The sequence below is a fragment of the Ochotona princeps genome, chromosome 15 (assembly GCF_030435755.1).
Source record: "Ochotona princeps isolate mOchPri1 chromosome 15, mOchPri1.hap1, whole genome shotgun sequence".
NCBI lineage: Eukaryota > Metazoa > Chordata > Mammalia > Lagomorpha > Ochotonidae > Ochotona > Ochotona princeps.
The window spans coordinates 10,142,264-10,165,075 of record NC_080846.1 but is presented as its reverse complement, the minus strand read 5'-3'; the positions used below and the strand labels follow the sequence as shown (position 1 = coordinate 10,165,075).

Below are 22,812 nucleotides of genomic sequence, written 5' to 3'. Positions count from 1 at the left end.
TGTCTACAGCCAGAAGACAGACGAGGAGGAGGAAGAGGAGGAGGAGGGGGGGCTGGGCATGGGTCCTGCCAGGAGATGGTCCAACTCCTCATCTGTCTGGCTCGCTTGTGAGCCACAGGGATGCAAAAGGCCATTGTAAATATTTTTAAAAAACAATAAGGAAATTTTTGTGTGTGGGTTGGGATGTGACTCACTCTACCAGGTTAAAGGGGTGAGAGCATTGTGCTGAGGTCTGGAAACAATTGCAGGCTCTTTCCCCCAATTATAAAATGGAATCTTAATGAATGGAAGCTTACAAGTTGCTTTCCCAGGTAGATCTGCTTTGCAATAGGAAAAGAAGGGGCACTGGGGATGGTGGGAACAATCTCAGGTAGGTGGAGGACTAGTTACAGAGAACCCTTCTTGAAATATAATCCGTAATAACCCCACATTTATCAAATGGACAATTTGACACTGTATCTTGGAAGGGGCATCTGGCCAACCTCCTCATTCTGCACAGGAGAGAACTGCTGTATGGAGAGGGCTGGGTGACAGGTGCTGAGTGGCTCCCAAGCCAAGGACCACAACTAGCTCCCAGTCTTTTTGGCACCAGGGTGTTAACTTCTCCTTGCCTGTGATCCACTGTGCATGACACTGGTGGCCCACAGGATGACACAGAGGGCACATAAAGGAGCAATTGAAACGTTAACTTACTTGTTTATTTCAACACATGTGAGTAAAAATGATGCAACCCCATAAAACTCATCATCTGTGGTGGTGATATACACAACATACCATTTGGAATATATCTAAGCAGAGAGACAGAGTGGAGGGACGTGTGTGTGTGTGTGTGTGTGTGTGTGTGTGTGTGTGTGTGTGTGTGTTTTATTAAAAACAAAAACACTGTATAGTGACTAGCATTGCGGCCTAGTGGATAAAGCTGCTGCCTGCAATACCAGCATGCTATATGGGTGCTGGTTTGAGTCCCAGTTGCTCCACTTCTGATCCAATTCACTGTTAATGTGCCTTGGAAAGCAACAGGGGGTAGTTCGAGTGCCTGGGCTCCTACACTCACAAGGGAGACCCAGATGAATTCCCTGGCGCCTGCCTTTGGCCTGGCCCAGCCTCAGGCATTACAGTCATTTGGGAAGTGAACTAGTCAGTGGAAGATCTCCTCTGTCTCTGTCCACCTCTTTCCCACTCTGCCTTTTAAATATAGAAACTGAGTTGTATAAATAACAAAAGCAGACACCATACTTTGGGCATATGGTGCTGCAAGGGTAGAGGGAGGACTTTACAGCTTCTCCTGGAATTGGGGGTTGTTATGTCTGAGTAAGAACATACTTCAGGGCCCACACTACTCTCAGTATCTCCATTTCTCTCTTCCTCCATCTCTATTTTCTTCCTTCTGCTTCTCCATGCAAAGAGTAAAGAGTGGGCACCAGGAGTGGTTGGCTCCAGTGTATCTGTGAGGCTGACTGTCTCTACCCATGCATCCCGGAAGCTGGGGCTCAAAGCCTTTCCACATCCTGGGTCTAGGACACCTCAAATTTATCTCATCTGTTTTCTACCTAGAGTTGCCTAACTTGTGAAACAACTCAGCTCAGAATATTCATGGGTTACCAGGATGAATACTTAACCACAACTCCTAGCCTATGACAATGATACCTTCCAAGGCCTTCGTGTCCTTATCCCTAAGTCAACATTTAAAAAGTAGAATTAGGGCCCAGCATGGTAGCCTGGTGGCTAAAGTCCTTGCCTTGCATGTGTTGGGATCCTATATGGGCACCGGTTTGCATCCTGGCTGCTCCACTTCCCTTCCAGCTCCCTGTTAGTGGCCTGAGAAAGCAGTTGAGGATGGCCCAAAGCTTTGGGATCCTGCACCTGTGTGGGAGACATGGAAGTTCCTGGCTCCTGACTTTGGATAGGCTCAGATCTGCTGTTGTGGCCAGTTGGGAGTGAAGTAGTGGATGGAAGATCTTTCTCTCTGTAAATCTGACTTTCCAATAAAAATAAAATAAGTCTTTAAAAAAAAGTAGAATTAAAGGACCCAGAAGGCTGGCCCTGCCTATGTGTGGGGTTAAACTAAAGGAAATGGAAACTCTTCCTCCCCGCCTCCCCATGGGCAGTGAATGACCCCCAGGGACTAGTGGGACACTTGTGTCTACAGGGTGCTTTTCAGAATCAGAACTTTCGAGAAAGCAGGGACTTGGCTCTGTTCCCTGTTGCATTTTCACGTCCTGGAACACTGCCTGCCACAGAAGAGGGCCTTTGCTTGTCCCAAGCAACCCAGGGGGCAGTTTGATGTGTCAGAAACTTAATCCTGTAAATCATATGGTGCTGGTATTTGGAGGTAGGCCTTCTGGGTGTTGATTGGGCTGTCCTGTCCCCATAAATGGGTTAATCCATTCACAGATTAATGAATTATCAAGGTGATGACTTTGCTATAAAAGCAAGTTCTTCCTAGCACTCATTCTGTCTCACCCTCTGCCGAGTTGTGGTGCAGGAGGAAGGCCCTTGTCAGGTGTTGAGCAAGTGCAGTCCCTTGACCTTGGCCTTCCCAGCCTCCAGAGCAGTAAGAGGTAACTCTGGTTTTCAACAAGTGACCCTTTCCAGAATATTCTGTTAGAGCATCCAAAGATGGAGGCAACTAGCAGTGATTGAGTAAATGAAAGAATCAGGTCACATGCCAAAAACTGGGGGCTCCAATCAGGGTGTCTTCCCTCCAGGTCCAGGAAAAGAACTGTAAGAGGGTGCAATGGAGAGGGCTGTGGGTCCACAGCTGCTGAAGAACAGGCATGAGTTGTCCTGCGTGGGTGAGTCAGAGACCATCTAAGGAGGAGTCCCCACCCAGGGCAAGTTCTGAGGTGTGTCAAGCACAGGTGGGTTTGGGGGGACTTGACTTAGGAAGGTATCAGCTTTCCTGTCCCTGACCTTGCACCATGGCCATTTCTAATCACAATCCAGCCCTGGTCTTCAGTGACCCCCAGCTCATGGGCTTCCATTACTCTGTCCCCCCCACCTTCCTGTGACTGCTCCATCTGAAGCTCTCAGGACCTTGGAGCCCCACTGTGGGCGATAGGCACGAGGGAGGGCTGGGGGCGTGGTGTCCTGGTGCTGGCTCATGATGCTTTATGAGAGGTGACTGCTCACTGGACGTTTTGTGAGCCAGTTATTAGTCTTTGTGAGCTTACAGTCATCTGTGGCGGGAGTGTTTCCTCCAGAAGTGGGTAGACACTGATTAGGGCTCACCCAACTCCCCGTAGTTTCACAGTCAGGGCGTCATCACATCTTTGACTGGAAGATAGTTTTAGGGAACTATGTTTCCATGTACTGAGGATGGAGTTGGAGTGCTGTGTAAATGTTTGATGATTGCTTCATTAAAATAGAACATTTCAAAGCTTCACTCCAAGGGCTAGTATTGTGGCATGGTAGGTAAAGCCACCACCCATGATGCCAGCATCGCACGTCCCCAGATGATCTGGCAGCTTTCTGTTACCCCTCCCACCTCCAGTAATAATCTCCATGAAAGTTGGCAGTTGCCTGTGAAGCTCACTAGTGTAGTTCTGAACTCCCTGTACACACTGGGTGTTCAACATATTTAAAAAATTTTTTCTGAATGGATACGTGGGTAAGTGGATGCTGACCACAGCACCTGGGCAGTCTTTCAACCTGAAGGAGAGGTTTTCAACCTGGATCCAGTAGTCTTGAGGCACCCCAGTGAGGCCTGGCATCCTTGAAGTTGTGTGCATGTGGAGTGTGGGATGCTGCTGGATGTCCTTGCTTCATGCAGAACAGCGCCCCCTAGGAGCCTTCTTGCACACTGAATGTCCCCCTTGCTCATTTAAATGGCTCAAGGGGGGATCTTAGCTGAGGAAACCTCTGGGTGGAGGGTCAGACATCCTGCCTCTGGGAGCTGTTCTCCTTAACCCCAACACTTCCAAGTCCACGCACAGGACACAGTGAGCTTTAATATGGACAAATGGTAGCAAACACAGTGGGACCATGGCAGACATAGCAACTGACAAAGCTGTGCCTGGATTTCCAAATTATTTTTGTACCGTAATAAAATTATCTTTCAATTCCATTGCCTTTTCATGAATTTTTAAAGTTCCCTTGTATCATCCAGGGGATCCCCAGGCCTGAGAACAGGGTTGTGGGGAATGTCTCCTGGAGAGTGGGGGATGGAAATGAAAACTATGGAACAAAATGGAAATTCTAAGTTCTCCTTGTGGCTGTGGTGGCTTCCTGCTCCCGTGCTGTGAACCAGGGATGCTCTGGCTGCTTCTTTTCTGCTGAGGCCATGGCATCTTCCCGTCATGACCATACATGGAATGCTTGCTCCCTGACTCACCCAGAGGAGCCACCAGCGGCTGCACCGCCGAGGCTGTCACTCGCTGGCGTCCTGTTCCTAGGACGCCTAAAGCACTCCAGGCTCTGCGAGAGAGCTGGATCAAATGGCTGTGTTGATAAAATGACTCTGGCACTGTGGACATGGGAGATGAAAGCCCAAAGGGCAGCTCTGTCGACTTGGCATGGGAGCAGGCGAGAGCGACTAAAACATAATAATGCTAAAGCTCCCCCTCTTTCCACCAGAATAAAATAAGAAAAAAACCCAAACCTCTTCTGGCTACATGGCCAATAGCTCGAATTCCCCTGATGAGACTGATTAGCTTTGCAAGAAGAAATAAAAGAAAGCAAAATAAAGAAGAGTCGAGGTGTGCTAGGGCTGATGAAGAGGCAAGGTCGAGAGATATTTCAGAGTCTCCATTCAGGAGCCCAGAGTGAAAGCAGAAGCCTCAGTGTGTACTTGGGCCCCTAAACATCACTGGTTCCCCCGGCATGGCCCTCCCACAGTGGGGAGAAACTGACGCTGGCACACAGGACCGTGCCGTGGGCCAAGCACTCGCCGTGTGCCACACGCACACCCTGTGCACACTGCTATGCCTGTCACCGCTTTTCCCATCCATGAGGCTTCTCTGAGTCTCCATTTTCCACTCTGTACAATGGGACTCACGGGATCACCCGTGTCACAGAGCTGCGGTGAGAACACTCACACAACAGGAATTTTGGGACCTGGCACCCAGGACGTTCTCCGTAAGGGCTTTGTTCATGACTGTCGCTGATGTTTTTTCCATAGGTTCTTCTCATTCCGAATGCGGGAACCGGATCGTGATCGCCCTACCTACGCGTCTGCTCCTGGTGATTTCCTGTTTCAGGGCTGGGCTCACCAGGCCACTTTTCCTCTTCTGGTTTGGCTCCCAGTCAGTTGCCGTGGCTGCCTTTCTCAGATCTCCAGCACATTCTTAGCTGTTCCTTTGCATCGCATCTGCCTGGGCTCAAACCCCTCCTCCTTGGATCGCTGCAGTTCTCTTCCTTCTAGTGGGCCTCCGGGGGCCTTGTCTCCTCCTCTTGTCTCACAGCACTGCCAGAGGACCCTTTTCCCCTAAAAGTCCAATCAAGTCCATTCTTCACCTACAACTATTCAGACCGTGGTGTGTGTGTGTGTGTGTGTGTGTGTGTGTAATGTTGTGGCACAGTGGGTTAAGCAGCTGCCTTTGAGTACTGCTTGGAGTCCCGGTTGCTTCGCTTCAGATCCAGCTCCCTGCTAATGCATCTGGGAAAGCAGTGGAAAATAGCCCAGTATTTGGGTCCCTGTACCCACACGGGAGACTAGAATGGAGTTCCTGGCTCCTGGTATCAGCCTGGCTCGGCCCTTGCTGTTGAGGCCCCTTTGGGAGTGAAGCATTGCATGGACAGTCTCTGTGTGTACGTGTGTGTTGCTCCCTCTCTCTCTGCAACTCTGCCTTTTAAATAAACATATAAATCATTAAAAAAAGAAACCAGAAAGATGAAGTTCAAGCTCCTGATGTGGCCACGGCTTCACCTGCTCTTCCTGCTCTTGTTCTAGCCTAGAGCTCCAGGTTAACATCCTGGGGGCGGGGGGATAAAAATGCCGACACCTGCACTCTCCTGGGGCCAATCACACCAGAGTCTCGGGCGGCGGGTGCCAGCTTGCTGGGCTCTTTGGCTGCTTTGCCAGGGTGAAGGGTCACACTTCCCACGTGCCACACAGTTACAGTGCCCTTCTGGGCCTTCACACCTCTGCTTACAGATCCTGCTGCCTGGAGCGCATGGAGCTGCTGTTCCCACCTGATACAACGCAAGTTTCTCCTCTTGCGGAAGTTTCCCTAAAGCCCCCTGAAGGTGCTTCTGCTTGCCCGCACATTTCCTTGTTAGGACAGTTTCATTACAGGTCCAGGCTTGACTGCCCCGAGTGGAAAATTCCACCCTGTGAACCTCAGCTTCCTGCGCCGAGTTGTTCCAGTTACATATCAACCCACCTGCAGGTTGTGAGTATGAGGTGTCTGTGAAACAAGAATGAAATTCATCTTCAGACTCAGGTCTCATTCCCCAAACATGTCATTATGCATATACAAATATTCCAAGACTTGGGAAAAAAATCCCAAATCAGAAACACTTGTGAAACACTAAGCATTTCACACAGGAGAGCTCCAGCCTGTGGTAGCTGACAGGGCTGCTGTCTCCACTGTGAAGGAAGGCTCTGGGCTTATCAGTCCACATGTCATGCTTGCATGCCTCAGCACAGAGACCGCATCATACTGCATGAATCTTTTGTTGCATTAAAAGATATTATTCATTAGATAGGCAGAGTGACAGAGAAAAAGGGAGAGAGGGAAGGAGGAAGAGAGAATTTTCCATTCACTGGTTTACTCCCCAGATAGTTGCAATAGTCAGGGCTGGGCCAGGAACTCAGCCTGAGTCCCCCATGAGGATGGCAGGAACTCCAGCACTTGGGCCGTCTTCTGCTGCTCTCCAAGGTGCATTAGCAGGGAGCTGGATGGGAAGCAGAACAGTGGGGGCTTGAACCAGCTCTTGGATATGGGAGGCTGAGGTTGCTTCAGCTGTTGCTCCACGATGCTGTCCCCGGGACATGTATTTTGGACAAATGAGCAAGTCCAGATAGAGGCTTCTGCATCTGGTCACTCTGCTCAGTACTCGCTTGTCTTTCTGGTTCGGGGTTCATTTCTCTCTGCACTGCTCGCGGCCCGTGGCCTGCATGGCCCTGCTCGCTCCTGGAGCTTGCGGCTTCCTGCCACTTCCCCTCCCCACTGCCCTCTTCTACAGATCCTAAACACCAGGAGCGGGCACCAGCCTTGGGGCCTTTGTCTTCCGCACAGAGAGGCCTGTCCGGACATGCCCCATTACTCTCTGTCTCCTCGGCCACTTCTTTCTGCTTCAGAGCCCCTTTCCACAGCACATGACAGCTTCATCTGCTGTTCTCCAACACCTGCATCTGCCTTCGGGGACTGACAGTTGGCCCTGCCTGCCATTGCACATCCAGTGTCCAGGGAATGGAAGAAACACTGGGTTGATACACATTTCTTGAATAAATGAATAAATATGATGAAGCTCCCCCACCAGTAAACCAGTATTATCCAAAGTGTGAGTGTGAAATGGGTCATCCAGTCAACGGAATGGATCATAAGTGACACTGAAAGAATATCTGGGGCAGACAAAATCAGAATACTTAGCGTAGAGTCAGAGCAGGTCAGGCGCCGAAGCTCATCTTGATTTATACAGAGTATTTAAGAACCAGGTGGTAAGGTGAAATGTACTATTTCTTGGAGTTTCAAGTTTTGGGAAAATTATTGTACTAGGCCCGGGAGTGGCAAACTTCTTCTATAAAGAGTCCAGTGATAAACATTGTAGGCTTTGTGTGCTATAAAAATGACCCATGTCCGACATTGCAGTGTGAAAGCAGCCACAGGCAGCATGTACATACAAAAAGGCAGGGCCATGTTACAATAAAACTTTATTTACAAAGACAGGAGGGTGGGAGAGGTGGCAACTGGCCTGCAGGTGGCAGAGGACCACAACCTACCCTGGACTGTGGTCTGGTGTGTCTGTGTCCTTGGTGTGTAAACTCCCTGCATATGGGGGCACCTCCAGCCAAGTCTCTGGCGCCTCTGGCACCTTGCTCACGTGCAGCACAAACTTACAAGGCACTCTTCAAAATGCCCCGTGAACGCTTCCTGACCGCCTCACTGAGCACATCTGTGCACCAAACCCATCTGTGTTCGTGGGATGAAGCCCAGAGGCCTGAGTCTGTTGGGGTTGAGCCTTTGCCCCTTCCTGGAACTACTTTCTTAGGGGCACACTCTCAGTCATCCTCTTCTTGTTGTCACCTTCTAGGGGGACATCAGCATTCAGGCCACCAGGTGCCATGGGCCTCAAATTCCCAAAAGCCCTTGCCCCCATCCAACCTTTCTGGACGTCAAAAGGAGCCCCTGTTGGGCCCGGCGGCGTGGCCTAGTGGCTAAAGTCCTCGTCTTGAACGCCCCGGGATCCCATATGGGCGCCGGTTCTAATCCTGGCAGCTCCACTTCCCATCCAGCTCCCTGCCTGTGGCCTGGGAAAGCAGTCGAGGACGGCCCAATGCATTGGGACCCTGCACCCGCGTGGGAGACCTGGAAGAGGTTCCTGGTTCCCGGCTTCGGATCGGTGCGCACCGGCCCGTTGCGGCTCACTTGGGGAGTGAAACATCGGATGGAAGATCTTCCTCTCTGTCTCTCCTCTGTGTATATCCGGCTTTCCAATAATAATAAAATCTTTAAAAAAAAAAAAAGCAGCCCCTGTCTTGGCTGGTCATGTGCCACCAGCGGCGGAAGAGGTGGTGTGGGAGTGTGATGGGAACGACAGGGTTTGATGGATGGTTCGAGGAACTCATTATCCTGCTTATCAGTGTGCCGGCTCCTTCCCACTGCTCTCCCTACTAATAAATCAAAATTTCTCCTGCTGTAACAGAGCTCCAGGCTCACTGGGCTCCTGCCAGTATGTTTACAGAGCTGTGGCATGACCGTGAGACCCCATGCAGGGGAAGGGAGGCACCGTCAAGTGTCAGACCTGAAGGGCAGCATCGCATCCTCCCAGGCCCCTGCTCATTGTGCGGGACAAGGCGCGGGCTTTCCGCTGCACAGGGCCCTGTCCTGGGTGGGGTAGACAGCTGAGGTCAGTGGGTGCATACAGCTCGGGGCTCCAAGAGGCTTGCAGTCTGGTGGGGCGCATGACATGACCAGGCTGTAAATGATCTGGGACTGGGGTGGGAGGTGGGAGTGGTCAGGCCTGGCTTTGCACAGCTTATGAATTCAGAATGACTCCTACAAGAACAGTTTTCCTTGATGCGTAAAAAATGACTTGAAATTCAAACTTTAGTGCCCAAAGTTAAGTTTTCTGGGAGCGCAGCCCCACCTCCTCACCTCTGGACTGTCGGTGGCTATTTCACACCACCAGGGCAGGCTGAGTAGCTGCAGCAGAGACCGAATCACAAAGCCTGAAATATTGGCCATCTGGCTCTGTGTGGAAAAACGCTCGCTGACCTCTGACCTAGCTCACGGACCAGGGTGTTCACCTCACCTGGGGTTATGCACAACCCCACAGAAGCCCCACCCCAGACCCAGTAAAGGACAGTTTTCAGCTTAGTAAGATCCCCGAGGGAATCTGGGGGCAAGGAAACTTTAGGGAGTTCCCAGTTCCTAGAGGGAGTGAATCCATAGCCCCTATAAAGCTACAGTTTTTTTGTTTATTTGGTTTTTTTTTTTTTAGGAGTTTTATCTCCATTAGCCTGCAGGGACATCCCCAGCCACTAGGGGGATTCACTAGAGCCCTTCTATAGAAACAGAGGGCTTGCCCAAGTTTGTAAAGCTACTAAGTGGCTGAGTCAGGATTTGAACTCCTGAGTTCCTCACACAGCCTGCAGCCTTAACTATTCAGTTCCACCGCCCCCTTTAAAGGAAGGACGAGGCCAAAATCCTGTCTTTTTTTCCCCTGAAGCTGGAGACAGCAAAACAAAGTCCCAGGTCCTAGGGTTGAGTGGCCAGATGCTTCTCTTGGCCTCCTCAATGTGTCAGGAGTTTGAAATCAGTTGCCAATATTTTAAAATCAGGAGAGTGCATGTGGGAGATCCAGAGAGTCAACTTCTGGTCCAAGTCAGGACAGCTGCTGCTGGGCTGCCGAGTCTCTCACGGCCTGCGACGTGGCCTCGCTCAGAGGCCGGCCATGGCCTTTTCGGGCCATCCAAGTCCCCATCTGGGCTCCTGGCTGGTTCCTCGAGCATTCGAGGTGGCATGCTCAGGTTCCACCAGTGGTGGCACAGGGCAGCACATGGATCTTAGGCCTCCTGGGGGCTCACTCAGCAGGTGTGGGCTCAGGTCTGAGTTGCTAAGAGGCCCCCTGGGGATGCGGGCATGGGGTGGGATGGTGGGGCAGGAAATACAGCTGCTGCCATCCCTCCAGAGAGCGCTCTGTAGGAAGCAAAGCTGTAGAGGAGCTCCGGTCTGTCTGATTCCATGGCTCAGCTCACCTGGTCTGAGAGCATCCTGCAAGTGCCCTTCCTATAGATCCTGCATTTCTTACTGGGGCTGGGAGTCCACAGCTCTTCTCTGCAGGGGGCCAGCAGCCTCCTCCATACACCTGCTAGATCATCACTACCATCACTTTCTCTGAGTGCCTCAAGATAAAAAAGGTTGTACCTCACCCACCACCCTGCCACGTTGCCAGTCTCACATCTTCAAGTGCACCCCTGTGTTTTGTCGAAGCTGTCTTGGGGCTGAAGGCCAGGAGGCAGGAAGAGAAAGGCTCCTTTATCCAGAGGCTTCACAGAAGCTTCTGATGGATGCCTGGGCCCCAGGTCACAGCTCTGTCCATCTCCAAATGTATGGGGACACACGCAGGCATTCCCACACACACAGCAAGATGGCAGTTGTCAGTAAGTCGGGGACGGAGCCCTGGCCACAAATTAGAGTCGGCCATCTGCTGTTTGTATCTTCACTGGTCTTCCTGGACAGACAACACTGCCACTGCCACCTGTCAGCCATTGTGCCAGCCATGCCCAAGGGAAGCTCCAGGAAACCAGACATGTGACTGGTGTTCCTTGCAGGGATCTTGCTGCAAGGGCAGCTGTGTCTGTGTCTCCAGCAAGGAAGGTGGCCTCCCTCTGTCTCCTGTCACCTCTTCTGCACTGCTTGTAAGCAAGACAGGGCTGTGCCTGAGCATTGGGGTTGGGGCTGGTCTCCACAGACACACAGGCTGTGATGCCAATGGGCTGGTAGAACTCTCTGGAAGCTAATGGCCCAGGCATCCATGGAAATAAAATGGACATGCAAGGTGTAGGTTTGTGCATATCTTTTCTCCTCTTTGGTCTATGCTTGTATCATCTGCAAAATGGGTGTCATGACAGAAATACCCACATCAAAGGACTGTCTCATGCCAGGGACAAGGCAAGAGCCAGTCACCAGATAGTGTCAGCTGACAACATGTCCCCCACCCCAAGGGATGTTGCCCTTACAGAGGGACTTCTAAGAGGAAACCTTTGTTATGCACAATGAGTCAATAGACTCAGCCAGGAAGCAGAAAAAGAAAAAGAAAACTGAACTGCTTCTCAATGTTTGTCAGTTGGAATAAATCATGATACCCTGTGTTTCTCACAGTTGCATGCACCGGTGTCCATACAGCAGCTAATTCACTCCTTCCCACCAACCTCTCCCCACATCTCTGCCCCTCTTGCCAAAATGGGGTGTGCAGGTGGTGGGCTGTGCGAGGTCTTTAGGGCAGTGTGCCAGGGGATGCTGTTCTTCTCATTCTCTTACGATGAGTGTTCATGGTCTTGGCTTGAAGCCTGCTGCGAGATCAGCAGAACAAAAAAAACTGAGTGCAATTCATATGCGAAAGGTCAGCCTTGTCTCAGAGGTACTGCCATGATTCTTGGGTGGGACCTCGTGAAATTCTTTATAAATCAACTCTGCAAGGAACTTGGCTCGTTGCCTTGTAAGGGGAAGAGACGATTCCACCGACTGTTCTCCAAGGTCCTTGGCAGCAAGGAGAAAAGGGCCGAAGGATCTGCTGGCCTCGATTCAAGTCCTGCTGCTGCCACTTAGCTGTGACCTTGGCCAAAACGACTCAGGGAACCTCTGCAAATCTAGAAGCAGCAATGCCGCTGCAGGTGCCTCTGAGGATCAGACGGACAGACGAGGCATTGCCCACGTGCCCAAGGCTTTCTGTCCTCCTTGCTCATCCATCTAATCTGCTTTCAGTAGTCACCGAGAAGTAGAGCAAAGTGTTCAAGGTTGCTGTGCTGGCAAATGGCAGAGCCTAGCTCAGAGCTGAGTCCCAAGTCTTTACCTCCCTGTCTCACACTGACACAGAGCTTCCTGCCTTCTTAGGCGCCATCACTCACCCGCTCCTCCAAGTCACAGAGAGAGGAAATCACGGAGAGTGGACATATGGGGAAACTGTGTGTGTGTGTGTTTAAGTGACTGGCCCAGGTGGGTCCTGCTGGTCCCAGGCACGACGGTGATCCAGATTTCTTAAACCCAGACCAATGCTTGTGTCAGTGGTGCAAGGTTGTAAGAGGCAGCAGGGGAAGTTGAGATCTTAAACCTTGGCAAGAAAAGATCAATCCGTGATCCAGATCATTCATGCCTTTAGCATGTCACATTTCAGGTAGAGGAAGCCAGCGGATGACTGCTTCTGTTTGCTCTGCTTGTGTCTAGAATCATGTTAGAGGCCAGGTTTTGAGGCTGTGGTGGGTTAAGCTACTGCTTGTGACAATGGCATTCCAGTTGGAGTCCTTGTTGTTCTACTTCAGATCCAGCTTCCTGCTGAGGCACCTGGGAAAGGTTCAAGTGTTTGGGTTCCTATCATCTATGAAGAAGACCAGGAAGGAGTTTCTGGATCCTGGCTTCAGCCTGGCCCAGCTCCTACTGTTGTGGCCTTTTGGGGATAGAATCAGTAGATGAAAGATCTCTCCTCCCTTTCTCTCTCACTGCTTTTCACTCTGCCACTCTGCCTTTCAAATAAAGGAAAAGCATCTTTTTCTTTTCAAAAAGAATCATGGTGTTCTAGTATTCAAAGGCAGAAAGAAAACCTAAGGATTCTTTGCAGGATGTGTGTATGGGTGCACATACATACAGTTGCTGATTCGCATTCTCTGTGGGTTATGCTCTATAAAGCTGCAGTGAACACTGACTTAGTCAATACTGCTCCATCTTTCCAAACAGAAATATGGGTTCTGTACTTTTAAGCCTCTGGGGACAATATTTACATTGACCAATCAGTATATAGTTTTATGTGAGGTTCTGTTTAAAGACACTATATATGGACTGATATGGTGGCATAGTAGCCTAATCTTCCACTTGTGATGCCAGCATCCCGTATGGGCACTGTTTCTTGTTTTAGCTGCTCCACTTCTGATTCAGCTGCTTGCTTGTGACCTAGGAAGGTAGCAGAAGATGGCCCAAGTCCTTGAGCCCCTGCACCTATGCTGGACGAAACCCCTGGTTCCTGTCTTTGGATCAGAGCAGCTCTGGCCATTGTGGCCATTTGAGGAGTGAAACAGCAGATGGGAAACCTTTCTCTGTCTCTCCTTCTGTCTCTACGACATATGTCCTTCAAATAAAAATAAATAAATCTTTAAAAAAATAAAGACATTTTATGTGACGTCTATTGATTCACTAACTTTGAACTCACAGCCAATATTACAACAACTCATGCCCAGGTGAAATATAGATCTCTTCCACATGTAGCTTTCCATTAAGGAGCCATCACTCAGGAACTTCAGACAATACTCTAGGACTGCACCTCCACTTGGTGTGAGCATTTTAAGCAGTGAGATTGTCCATGGGGGTCAGGGGAAGCACAAAAATGTGGAAATGTGACGCCAGTAGATTGTGTTGTGAGATAGTTAACCCAAGATGGCAGAGTCTCCCCTTGACTCAGGTATGCCACCACACTACGCATATCCACAAGTGACTGTGGAAGTGAAGCGAGGGGTCATTTTGGAGCCCCAAGCATATTGTGGTGAGCAGGTGAATTGCAGACACAAAATGGAGAGCTCTGAGCATTGCTGCTCTGTGCTGCACTTGTAAGGAGAATTGAAAGTGTTGGTGGCACCAGTTCTAAGGTGGTGGACTAACTGATCTGGTCCCTCCCAATGCCTCATCTCAGAACATGGGCAGGGAAGATGGGATAGGACAAAGAAGGAGGTGGGATAGAGACGGCTGAAAAGTGTGTGTGGTCCCTCCTCCTCTTCCTCCTTCACAGCCCAGCAGGGTCCTTGGCCTCTCCTTTCCCTGAGCACTGCAGGCTGAGGGCTCCAATTCTCTCTCTCTTTCTCTCTCTCTCTCTCTCTCTCTCTCTCTCTCTCTCTCCTGAGCAAGAAGCAGAGTGAGTGACTCCTCTCCCAGTGACAGAGAGCCTTTCCATTCCCTAACTGCTTCCCCTGGCCTCCCTTCCTCCCCTGGCTCATTTTCCAATCCACCCTCTGTCCAGCTCTTGGGCTACCTCCTCACCCTTGAAATTCAGGGACTGTGCTGGGAAAGCTCAAGGTGTGAGTCAGTCTCGGAGGAAGCATCGCAGTCCAGGATGCTCGGAGCTGATGACAGCAGCGAACCTGGCCCAGCTGGGCTGCGTGAGCTGCCTGGGGCTGCTGGATGCATCCTGTCCTGTCTTGGAGCTCCCTCGCAGAACTGTCATTTCAGCCTCCTCTGAGGACAGCTGGACCCTGGGCCTGCAGGGGGAAAGTGTTGTAAGACTTGGCTCTGGGCTTATCACCCTGGGGCCAGGTCTGTCTCTTCACGCCTCTGAGCTTGAGTGCTACAGAGTGCCTGGTTTTGTATCCCAGCTCTGCCTCTTGCTGCTGGTGCTTGAGTTTCTCCTTCGGTAGAATGGAGCGACTGATAGTAACTGCTTCATGGGAGAACTGTGCTACATGAGTGCACATACATTTTAGAATACTGTGCTGCACCTAGCATGCTCTATGGAGCATTGACTTCTATTATTACTATTGTGAACAACGTTATTTACTGTTTATCAGTATGCGTTGGGCTGAGTGATCTCAAAGGTCTTTCTTTTCCCTTCTTGCTCTGTGATTGGAGATGTTCACTCGCTGGGTGGCCTTGGGTGGGTCCCTTTGCTCGGCATTAAGTTCTTATCTGCTGGAAGATGTGGGGATGCAAGTCTAATCTATGAAATAAAGGATACTGCAGCTCCCAGGGTAGCGTTTGAGTTAGCTCCTTATCTCCACCTCTCCTGGGGTTGCTGGAAGCCACTTTCTTGAAAGAATTTCTCCCAAGCTTAATTCGATGATTCTCGACTTCTTGTCTGTTAGGGCCAACTGCTTATCTCATCTTAGCTGAGACAAGTGGCTAAGCAATCAGAAGAATTTTGAAAGCTCTAATTCACTGAATGTTTATCAGCCACCTTCCCAAGTCTGGATTGATGCAGCCTATCGTCATGGCAACTACAGGAGGGAGGTTATTATCCCCACTTTACAGGCGAGGGAATTGAGGGAACTGAGGCACAGAGAGTTCGAGCAACTTGTCCAAGAACATAGAACTAGAAAATGACTTCCCTGAAAACCTCCAAAACAAAGCGAAAACCAGAAATCCTGGATCCAGCTTCTACAGCCTCCAGCTTCACACTATACTGGCAATGGACCTTGAAATTGACTTCCAATCCCATGATGCTAACATAACATCACACCATTCCTTTCAACGGAGTGCTCACATTATTGATTCAAGCCACAGAATCTTATCATTGCAAGACCATACAGGAGTCATCTCTGGGCGCCTTGATCTCATGGGCTTCTGCAAGAGTTCAAAGCAGCTACGGCCATCTTCGCTGCAAAGGGTTCACACTGCAGCCACACATAAACACATGCTGACCTTTCGGAACTTCAGGGGTTACAGCATTTCTTGAATCTCCCCATTGAATCTCCCCACTGAGTGTTCATTTTCACTCCAGCTGTCTTAGGTGTGAGCACCTCCTACAGGAAGAGCCTGTCCACTCTACTTACAGTTACTTCTGACTATTAGAAGGTTGCTCTCAGTGTGACTGGCTTTTCCTGACTTTGGTCTTCGTTCTTCCATGAGGTCTTGTTTGGAATCAGTCCATGACAACTTTCCATGTTTTTAAGATACTGGTCACTCTGCCTCTAGTTGACCTAGGCCAGATTTCTCTTTTCTTCACTAGCTAGTCCATTCTTTGGCACACTTCCCTGTCCAGGTCCCTCTGTTGATGCACACCCAGAACTCCACCCCACCTGCTGACTGCAGACTGATCACCAGCACGGTACAAAGTTGTTGCTTTGCTACAGATTAGCTGTCTCTAGCAATATATTATCCTAAGAGGGGACTGTATTTTTAAAATATCATTTTGAAATGCAAGGGAACTATGTAGGAGAATGCAAAATAGAAGCAACAGTTCAGTGAACTATCACAAACCAGCACAGACACAGCGATCACCCAAGTCAACATGTAAAACATGCCCACTTGGGCCCGGCGCAGTGGCCTAGCAGCTAAAGTCCTCATCTTGAATATGGGCGCCGGTTCTAATCCCAGCAGCCCCACTTCCCATTCAACTCCCTACTTGTGGTCTGGGAAAGCAGCTGAGGACAGCCCAAAGCCTTGGGACCCTGCACCTGCATGGGAGACCTGGAAGAGCTCCTGGCTTCAGATCAGGCCGTTGTGCTCACTTGGGGAGTGAATCATCAGACGGGGGATCTTCCTCTCTGTCTCTCCTCCTCTCTGTATATCTGACTTTATAGTAAAAATAAGTAAATCTTTAAAAAAAAAAACCCTGCCCACTTGTAGCTTTTATCAATGATCCCCACCAGCAACTTCCACTCTTTCAAAGTATTAATTTTTTTGCTTTTCTCAAATATTTTATCACTTGTATCCAGTTAACACTATAATTTTCTTGCAAAAGTGGATTTATAGAAGCAGGCATTCTTCTGTATCTACTTGTCTCATTCAATGGTATGTTTGTGGGATTCATAAGCCTTGTTGTGTGTAGTTGTAGTTCATTTTTATTGCTGAAAATTTATCCATCTGTATGAATATACTGTAGTTCAACTATTCCATTGTTAATAAATACAAGGGGTTTGCATTTATGAATAAAGCTGCTGTAAACATGTATTTTGGTGCACCCATGCCTGTATTTAGGTTGGGTGGACCCAGGAGAACACCTGTGTAACTTTAGTTTAGTGAACGATATTCATCTGTACTCCGAAGTAGGTGCAGCAATTCCTAAGTTCACTAGCTGTGCCTCGCTTTAGATAGAGTTACGTGCTTGATGCACACAACGTGTCTAAATCCTATTGTGTTGTGTGTGATTGTGGTTCAATTGTTGTGTGTTCTCACCAATACTTACTAGAATCAATCTCTTACTAGTTCTGATTACATAGTAGCATCTCAGTTTTAATTTACATTAGTCCTTGATGACTAATGAAGTTGAAGCCATGTTCATGGATGTACCTGGCATATTTTTAAATATTTTTATTTATTTTAAGGCAGACAGAGAGAGAGAGAGAGAGCGAGCGAGCTCGTCTATCCACTGATTCATTTTCCAGATTGCTGGACTAGCTCAGGCACATGAGACAGGAACATAGAATGCCATCTGGGTCTTCTACGAACAGGTCAAGGGTCAAGCCCTTAGATCTCTTCTGCTGTTTTCCCAGTAAAGAGCTGGACCAAAAGCGGAGCAAACAGGATTCGAATCAGTGCTCATATGGAATGCCAACATCACAAGCGGTATCTTAACCTATTGTGCCACAATATTGGCCCCTATTTGGCATTTTTGATTCCAGCTGTTGGCACCCCAATACTCATCTGACTCAAAGTGAATGCGGAGCAAAAGGAGATGAAGTCTGACCTAGGATGCCTTTTAGTCTTCTCTCCTGCATAGCCTTCATGGATTTTGAGTCCCCAGAGCAGGTCTGAACATTTTGGATTGTGACGCTCATTCAGTGTGTGTTCACTTTAGGCACACAACGTCTCTAAATCGTCACAATCCACTGATGATACCGGTAACATTATTAACTGCATTTTACATAGGAGGAAATGCATGAGGGTAGGCTAAATAGCTTAAGTTCTCACAACAAGAAAGTATATACTTTTGATTTAGACCCACATTCCTTTTCTGTTATACTATCTTCTCAGATGGGAACATTAGAAAAGCACTTTAAAATTATTAAAATGGAATGAAATCAACATGGAGTTGTCAGAGGGAGAAAAATAGCTTCAAAATATTACAGAAGATTCATTTTGTAATAAGAGTTTTTTAAAAAGTTATTTTATTTTTATTGTAAAGTCAGATATACAGAAAGAAGGAGATACAGAGAGGAAGATCATCCGTTCATGAGTGAAGAGTTTTTACAAATTAATACAAGAGCATCTATCTCAATAAAACATAATGGTCAAAGGTTTCTGGGCTCTGATAAGCCTGGGAACTTCTGCCTGCTTTCCCACATTTTTGGCCCCTTAAAATGTATCTGAACATATTTGTGACCCAGAAATTCTGGACTGAAAATTGACCTTAACACACTTTTCCCCAATCTCCTGGACTCAAATAGACTTTAGCATCCTGAATAATGAAAATTCCTTGGAACATTCTTTGAAACATGCTGACTCCTATAAATCACTACTGCTTCCTCTGATTTCTAGTCTGGTAAAACCTTCAATGAAGGAAAAGAAAATAAGTTTTGCCCAGACGTTTTCAACTTGGCACCACTGGCATTTACAGCTCTACAATTCTTTGTGGTGGGGATGGTCTTAAGCACTTTACAGCATTCCCGTCTCCAGGCAGAACCAAAACAGAGAACCTTCCATGCTGCTCCCCGGTCCCCTGCCACCCACAACTACTGGTCTAACCTGTCTGGCTGTTCCCCTGATGATGCTTCAGCTAAGCCTTATCAAAACGGAAGAATAGCATTTCATTTCATGCTTTAGCTTCTGTGCACAGTGACACCCATTTTTCGCTGCTTTCCTACAAGGGTGTATTGGTCCATCTTATTTGCTAGTATTTCTTGTTTGTTAGGATTCCTTCCGCCTGCAGGTGCTGCAGCACGTGCACATCCCTAATGCCTCATGTACTCCACACGAGCTTGAGTCAGCTCCTCTCCCCGTGGGCCTTTCCTCACCACAGCCACCAATGCAATCCACTTGTCCTTCCCAGCGAAGCCTCAACCCTTCTCAGGAGCCTTTGCCATCTTCCCAGCCATCCCCTAAACAGGATTCAGGCCTTTCCTTTAAGCCCCACTCTCTCTGCACAGCCTTCTGGCTTAGCCTGACCACACATGATGTGTGTGACAATTTTCCTAATTCCTTGAGGTCCTATTGGCTCCCCTGACTCTCAGCATAGAGTAGGCATCCTCAATGCACAGGACCACCAAAGGAGTCAAGTTTAGTTGCGAATGGGTCAGCAGCTACATCCACAAGGCCTGCTGGATTCTGAGCAGTACAGTACCCATTGGTTGCTCTGTGCCCCGTTTCTCCTAAGGAAGCTCCTGTGCTGGTCTCAAGGCAGACACCCCCTCAACCCCTGCCGTGAGACAAGGTAGAAACACTGTGAAAGATTCTAGCTTGGCTTTTCTCCCTCCCAACCTTGAACATGACGTCATTTGCTCAGTCAACATGCCCCGGCCATTCCTGCACGGTTTCTCATTCCCAAAATAAGGAGAAAAGTTCTTTTCCCTTGAGCTCAGCATTTCTGCAAACCTCAGTTTATTTCCAAGTTGTGTCATTTTGTTGTTTTTATCCTTGGAGAGGTGCCCTCCTCCCCACATCTTGGGAGTCCCTTTGGGGCCTATGTTTCTCAGAGACATTCCCACCCTTGGGTGTTGCATCAGTGTCGCTAAGCATTTTCTTCTTTCCAGTTTCTGTTGAGGATTATTTTAAGCTGTAGAGACACAATTCAATTCTTGGGAATGTTCTAATTTTATGAACAACATACACCCAAGTTGATGGCATTGGTTGGAGAGGCAGGACCGTGTGAAAGGAATGGCAGCAAGGGGCAGTTGATGGGACACGGTGGAGAACGGGAGATGGCACCCAAGTTTCTGGGTGCACAGATGGAGGCGACAGCAGGAGGAGGCAAGAAGAGAAGGATGGAGACTTGGCTGTCTGGGAAGATGTAGAGCAAGACCTGGGCCATTTAGAGTCTGAGGTTTCCCTAGGAAACAAGTGGAGAAGTAGAGGAAGCAACTGGGCGTAAGAGCTGGGTGCCCCATAGGAGCAGCACAACTTTGGGGACAGTCGGCATGCAGAGAGCTGTTGAAGCTGAGGGAGTAGGAGAAAGAGTACCAGACAGCGTGGACTCAAGGGACAGCCACAGGAGGACACATCATGTAAAGGAGAGCTGTGTGCATGCGTGTGTGTGTGTGTGTGTGTGTGTGTGTGTGAGAGAGAGAGAGAGAGAGAGAGAGAGAGAGAGAGAGAGAGAGAGAGAGAGAGAGAGAGAGAGAGAGAGAGAGAATCTGACCACACCGGTTGAGCTCCTGGACCCAACTCTGCCTGAATCCACCAAGAACTCTCTTGGCTGTCCTCATAATGCTAACCAGGGAATTACTGTTTTCTCCCTAACTTGGGCCAGGTTTTAACACTTGCACCTGGAAGAGTCTGACCCATATGGATGTCAGGATGTTGCTTGCAGCTGTGTAGAGTTTAGTCTTTACCCCTGCAGAAGCTAACCGGCTCCTGGGGCTTCTCCCACAGAGCCAGGCGCATTTACCACTCTTCTAGCTGTGCAGGAGACACAGAATCTGTAAGATGTGAGTGTGCCATGCAGCTGTGGAGGTGTTGACAGCAAAACCGCTCGTAAAAGAATCCTATGCTACGAAATGCTTTCCATCTGTTTCTGTTAAGCCACGACCACAGACAATGGTGAACCAGCAATTCCAGGTAGGGGGTCTGCAAGTAGGAACTGAGTTGGGAGAAGTTTCCAGGCAACAGAAGCCTTGAGTGAGGGGTGTTGGGGTGGGGAGTATCATCTCCTGGGGACTCTTGGGTGCTTGTGCTAAGGCAGCAGGAATGGGTAGTCTGGGTTGGCCCTGGGTGTGTCCCGTGGGGGCCATTTCTCTTACCTTTCCCATACCGGCGTGGGCATGTCCCAACTTGACCACCACAGGGAAGTGCGGGGCTGTGAGCTGAAAAACAAGAGATCACTCGTTAGCAACTCCGAGTGTTTCCACTGGGACTCTGGGCGCTGCAGTGTATAGAATGGTACACTCTACTGATGTCCCCAGGAATCCTCAGAACGCTGTGACAGATGGTCATCCTGCCATGTTTCTAACACGCTAAATGTCAGCATTTTTGGCTTCCAAAGGGAGCGCTGAGCTCTGAAAACCAGTCTTCCTGGGACCTCTACCAGCCAACAGAGATATTTCAAGGGAGGCAAGCTGACTGGTTTCTGATCCTGACTTTTCCACTATGCAGTTGTATAAATGAAACATGACACTGATTCAAGCCTCACTTTCCTCATCTGTACAATGGGGTGATAATCATGGTACCCACATCACAGGGTTGCTGTGGAGAGGACATGCGTGTTCCCACGTGCATGGGCAAGGGAGTGGCAGCTTCCCCATTCCTGGCACAGTTCTGCTTCTTGTCCTTCCTTCCAATGATACTTTAACAATCTGAGCCCTCTTGCCATCTCCTCTGAACCCTTTGAGGTCAGTGGTGGAAGTTTCTTCATAATCGTGATCTCTGTGGGCGCAAGCATCTCCTAGCTGCACCCATGGACACTGCATTGAGGGACGGCTTGGAGTGATCTGCTCCCATAAGGCATAATGTGCTTGAAGGCAGCTGCCTTGCGTGGCCCGCATGCCATGGGCTCCTTGCAGTATTCAGCTCTCCCTCCTGGTTTTTGGGGCCCAGGCTGTCACGTGCAGTTGTTGTTGATCATAAAGCCACTCCAGAGACCTCATCCCATTTTACACCCATGATAGTGCAGGAGCCCATCAGGGAAGGCATTATGATTGCATTATGATAGCCGGTGTACTGCTAAGAGAACGGAGTCAGCAGCTGGGGAAGGCTGGGACTAAGGATTTGAACTTGGGGCATGTCAGATCGAGGCTTGGTATGAACCTTCCCTTTGAGGTTTAGTGCAGGGCTGCCTACCGTAGACCATGAATAATTTATTTTCTGGATTTTAGGCTAAAATTTTACCACTTAGCCTTTAAAGTGAAGAACTGTATTTTTTTTTTTTTTTAAAGAGGAGAATTGGATTTTTGATTCTAAACCCAACATGTACTCACTGCAAAATTTTGGACAAGAATAGCAAATGCTAGCTGTAAGCAAGACAATGAGCACACCCTCTGACTTCTAACGGTTGTGGTGTCTTATCCGCCAGCCTTCTTATTTCATCTTTGTTTTCCTTTTTTTCTTTTTGTTTTGTTTTGTTTTACAAAATTGACAGTAGCATGCATATCAGATTTTGTTTCCCGCTCTTTCCATCTAATATTATGCCAGGAGGATGTTCCGTTGGCTATTTGTTAATTAAATACAATATTCTGAACATCAATTTGTTTCAAAAATGAAACCTTGCCTGAACAGTTGAAACCCCAGATAGACTTCTTTCTGGTCATGCTCCCTGCCCTCTCACCTCACAGTTAACCACCGATGGCTTCTATGTTTATCGTTCTCTTGTATTTGTTTGCCATCCTTCTATTACATATAATTCCCAAACAACAGGTGATACATTTCCTTTTTTTTTTAAGATTTATTTTATTTTTATTACAAAGTCAGATATACTGAGAGGAGGAGAGATAGAGAGGAAGTGGAGCTGCCGGGATTAGAACCAGCGGCCATATGGGATCAAGGCGAGGACCTTAGCCACTAGACCACGCTGCCAAGCCCCAGGTGATACATTTCTAAACTTTACATAAGTGATGTCAAAGAACACAAGCCCATACAACTTCTTCCATATCATGATTGTGAAACTCCCATAAGATGGATGTGTATGTTCCTGAGTCATTTT

The 22,812-nt window shown here is 48.7% G+C and overlaps 1 protein-coding gene across 1 annotated transcript in view; it reads right to left on the bottom strand.

Moving 5' to 3' along the window:
* The window catches only part of SYN3 (synapsin III), a 392,583-nt gene that overhangs the window by 44,399 nt on the left and 325,372 nt on the right, over positions 1 to 22,812 (bottom strand). Inside the window, exon 7 of the mRNA XM_004589565.2 lies at positions 20,918 to 20,980. Within this exon, the coding sequence (XP_004589622.2) occupies positions 20,918 to 20,980 (63 nt within the window). The remainder of the gene's footprint in view (positions 1 to 20,917; positions 20,981 to 22,812) is intronic.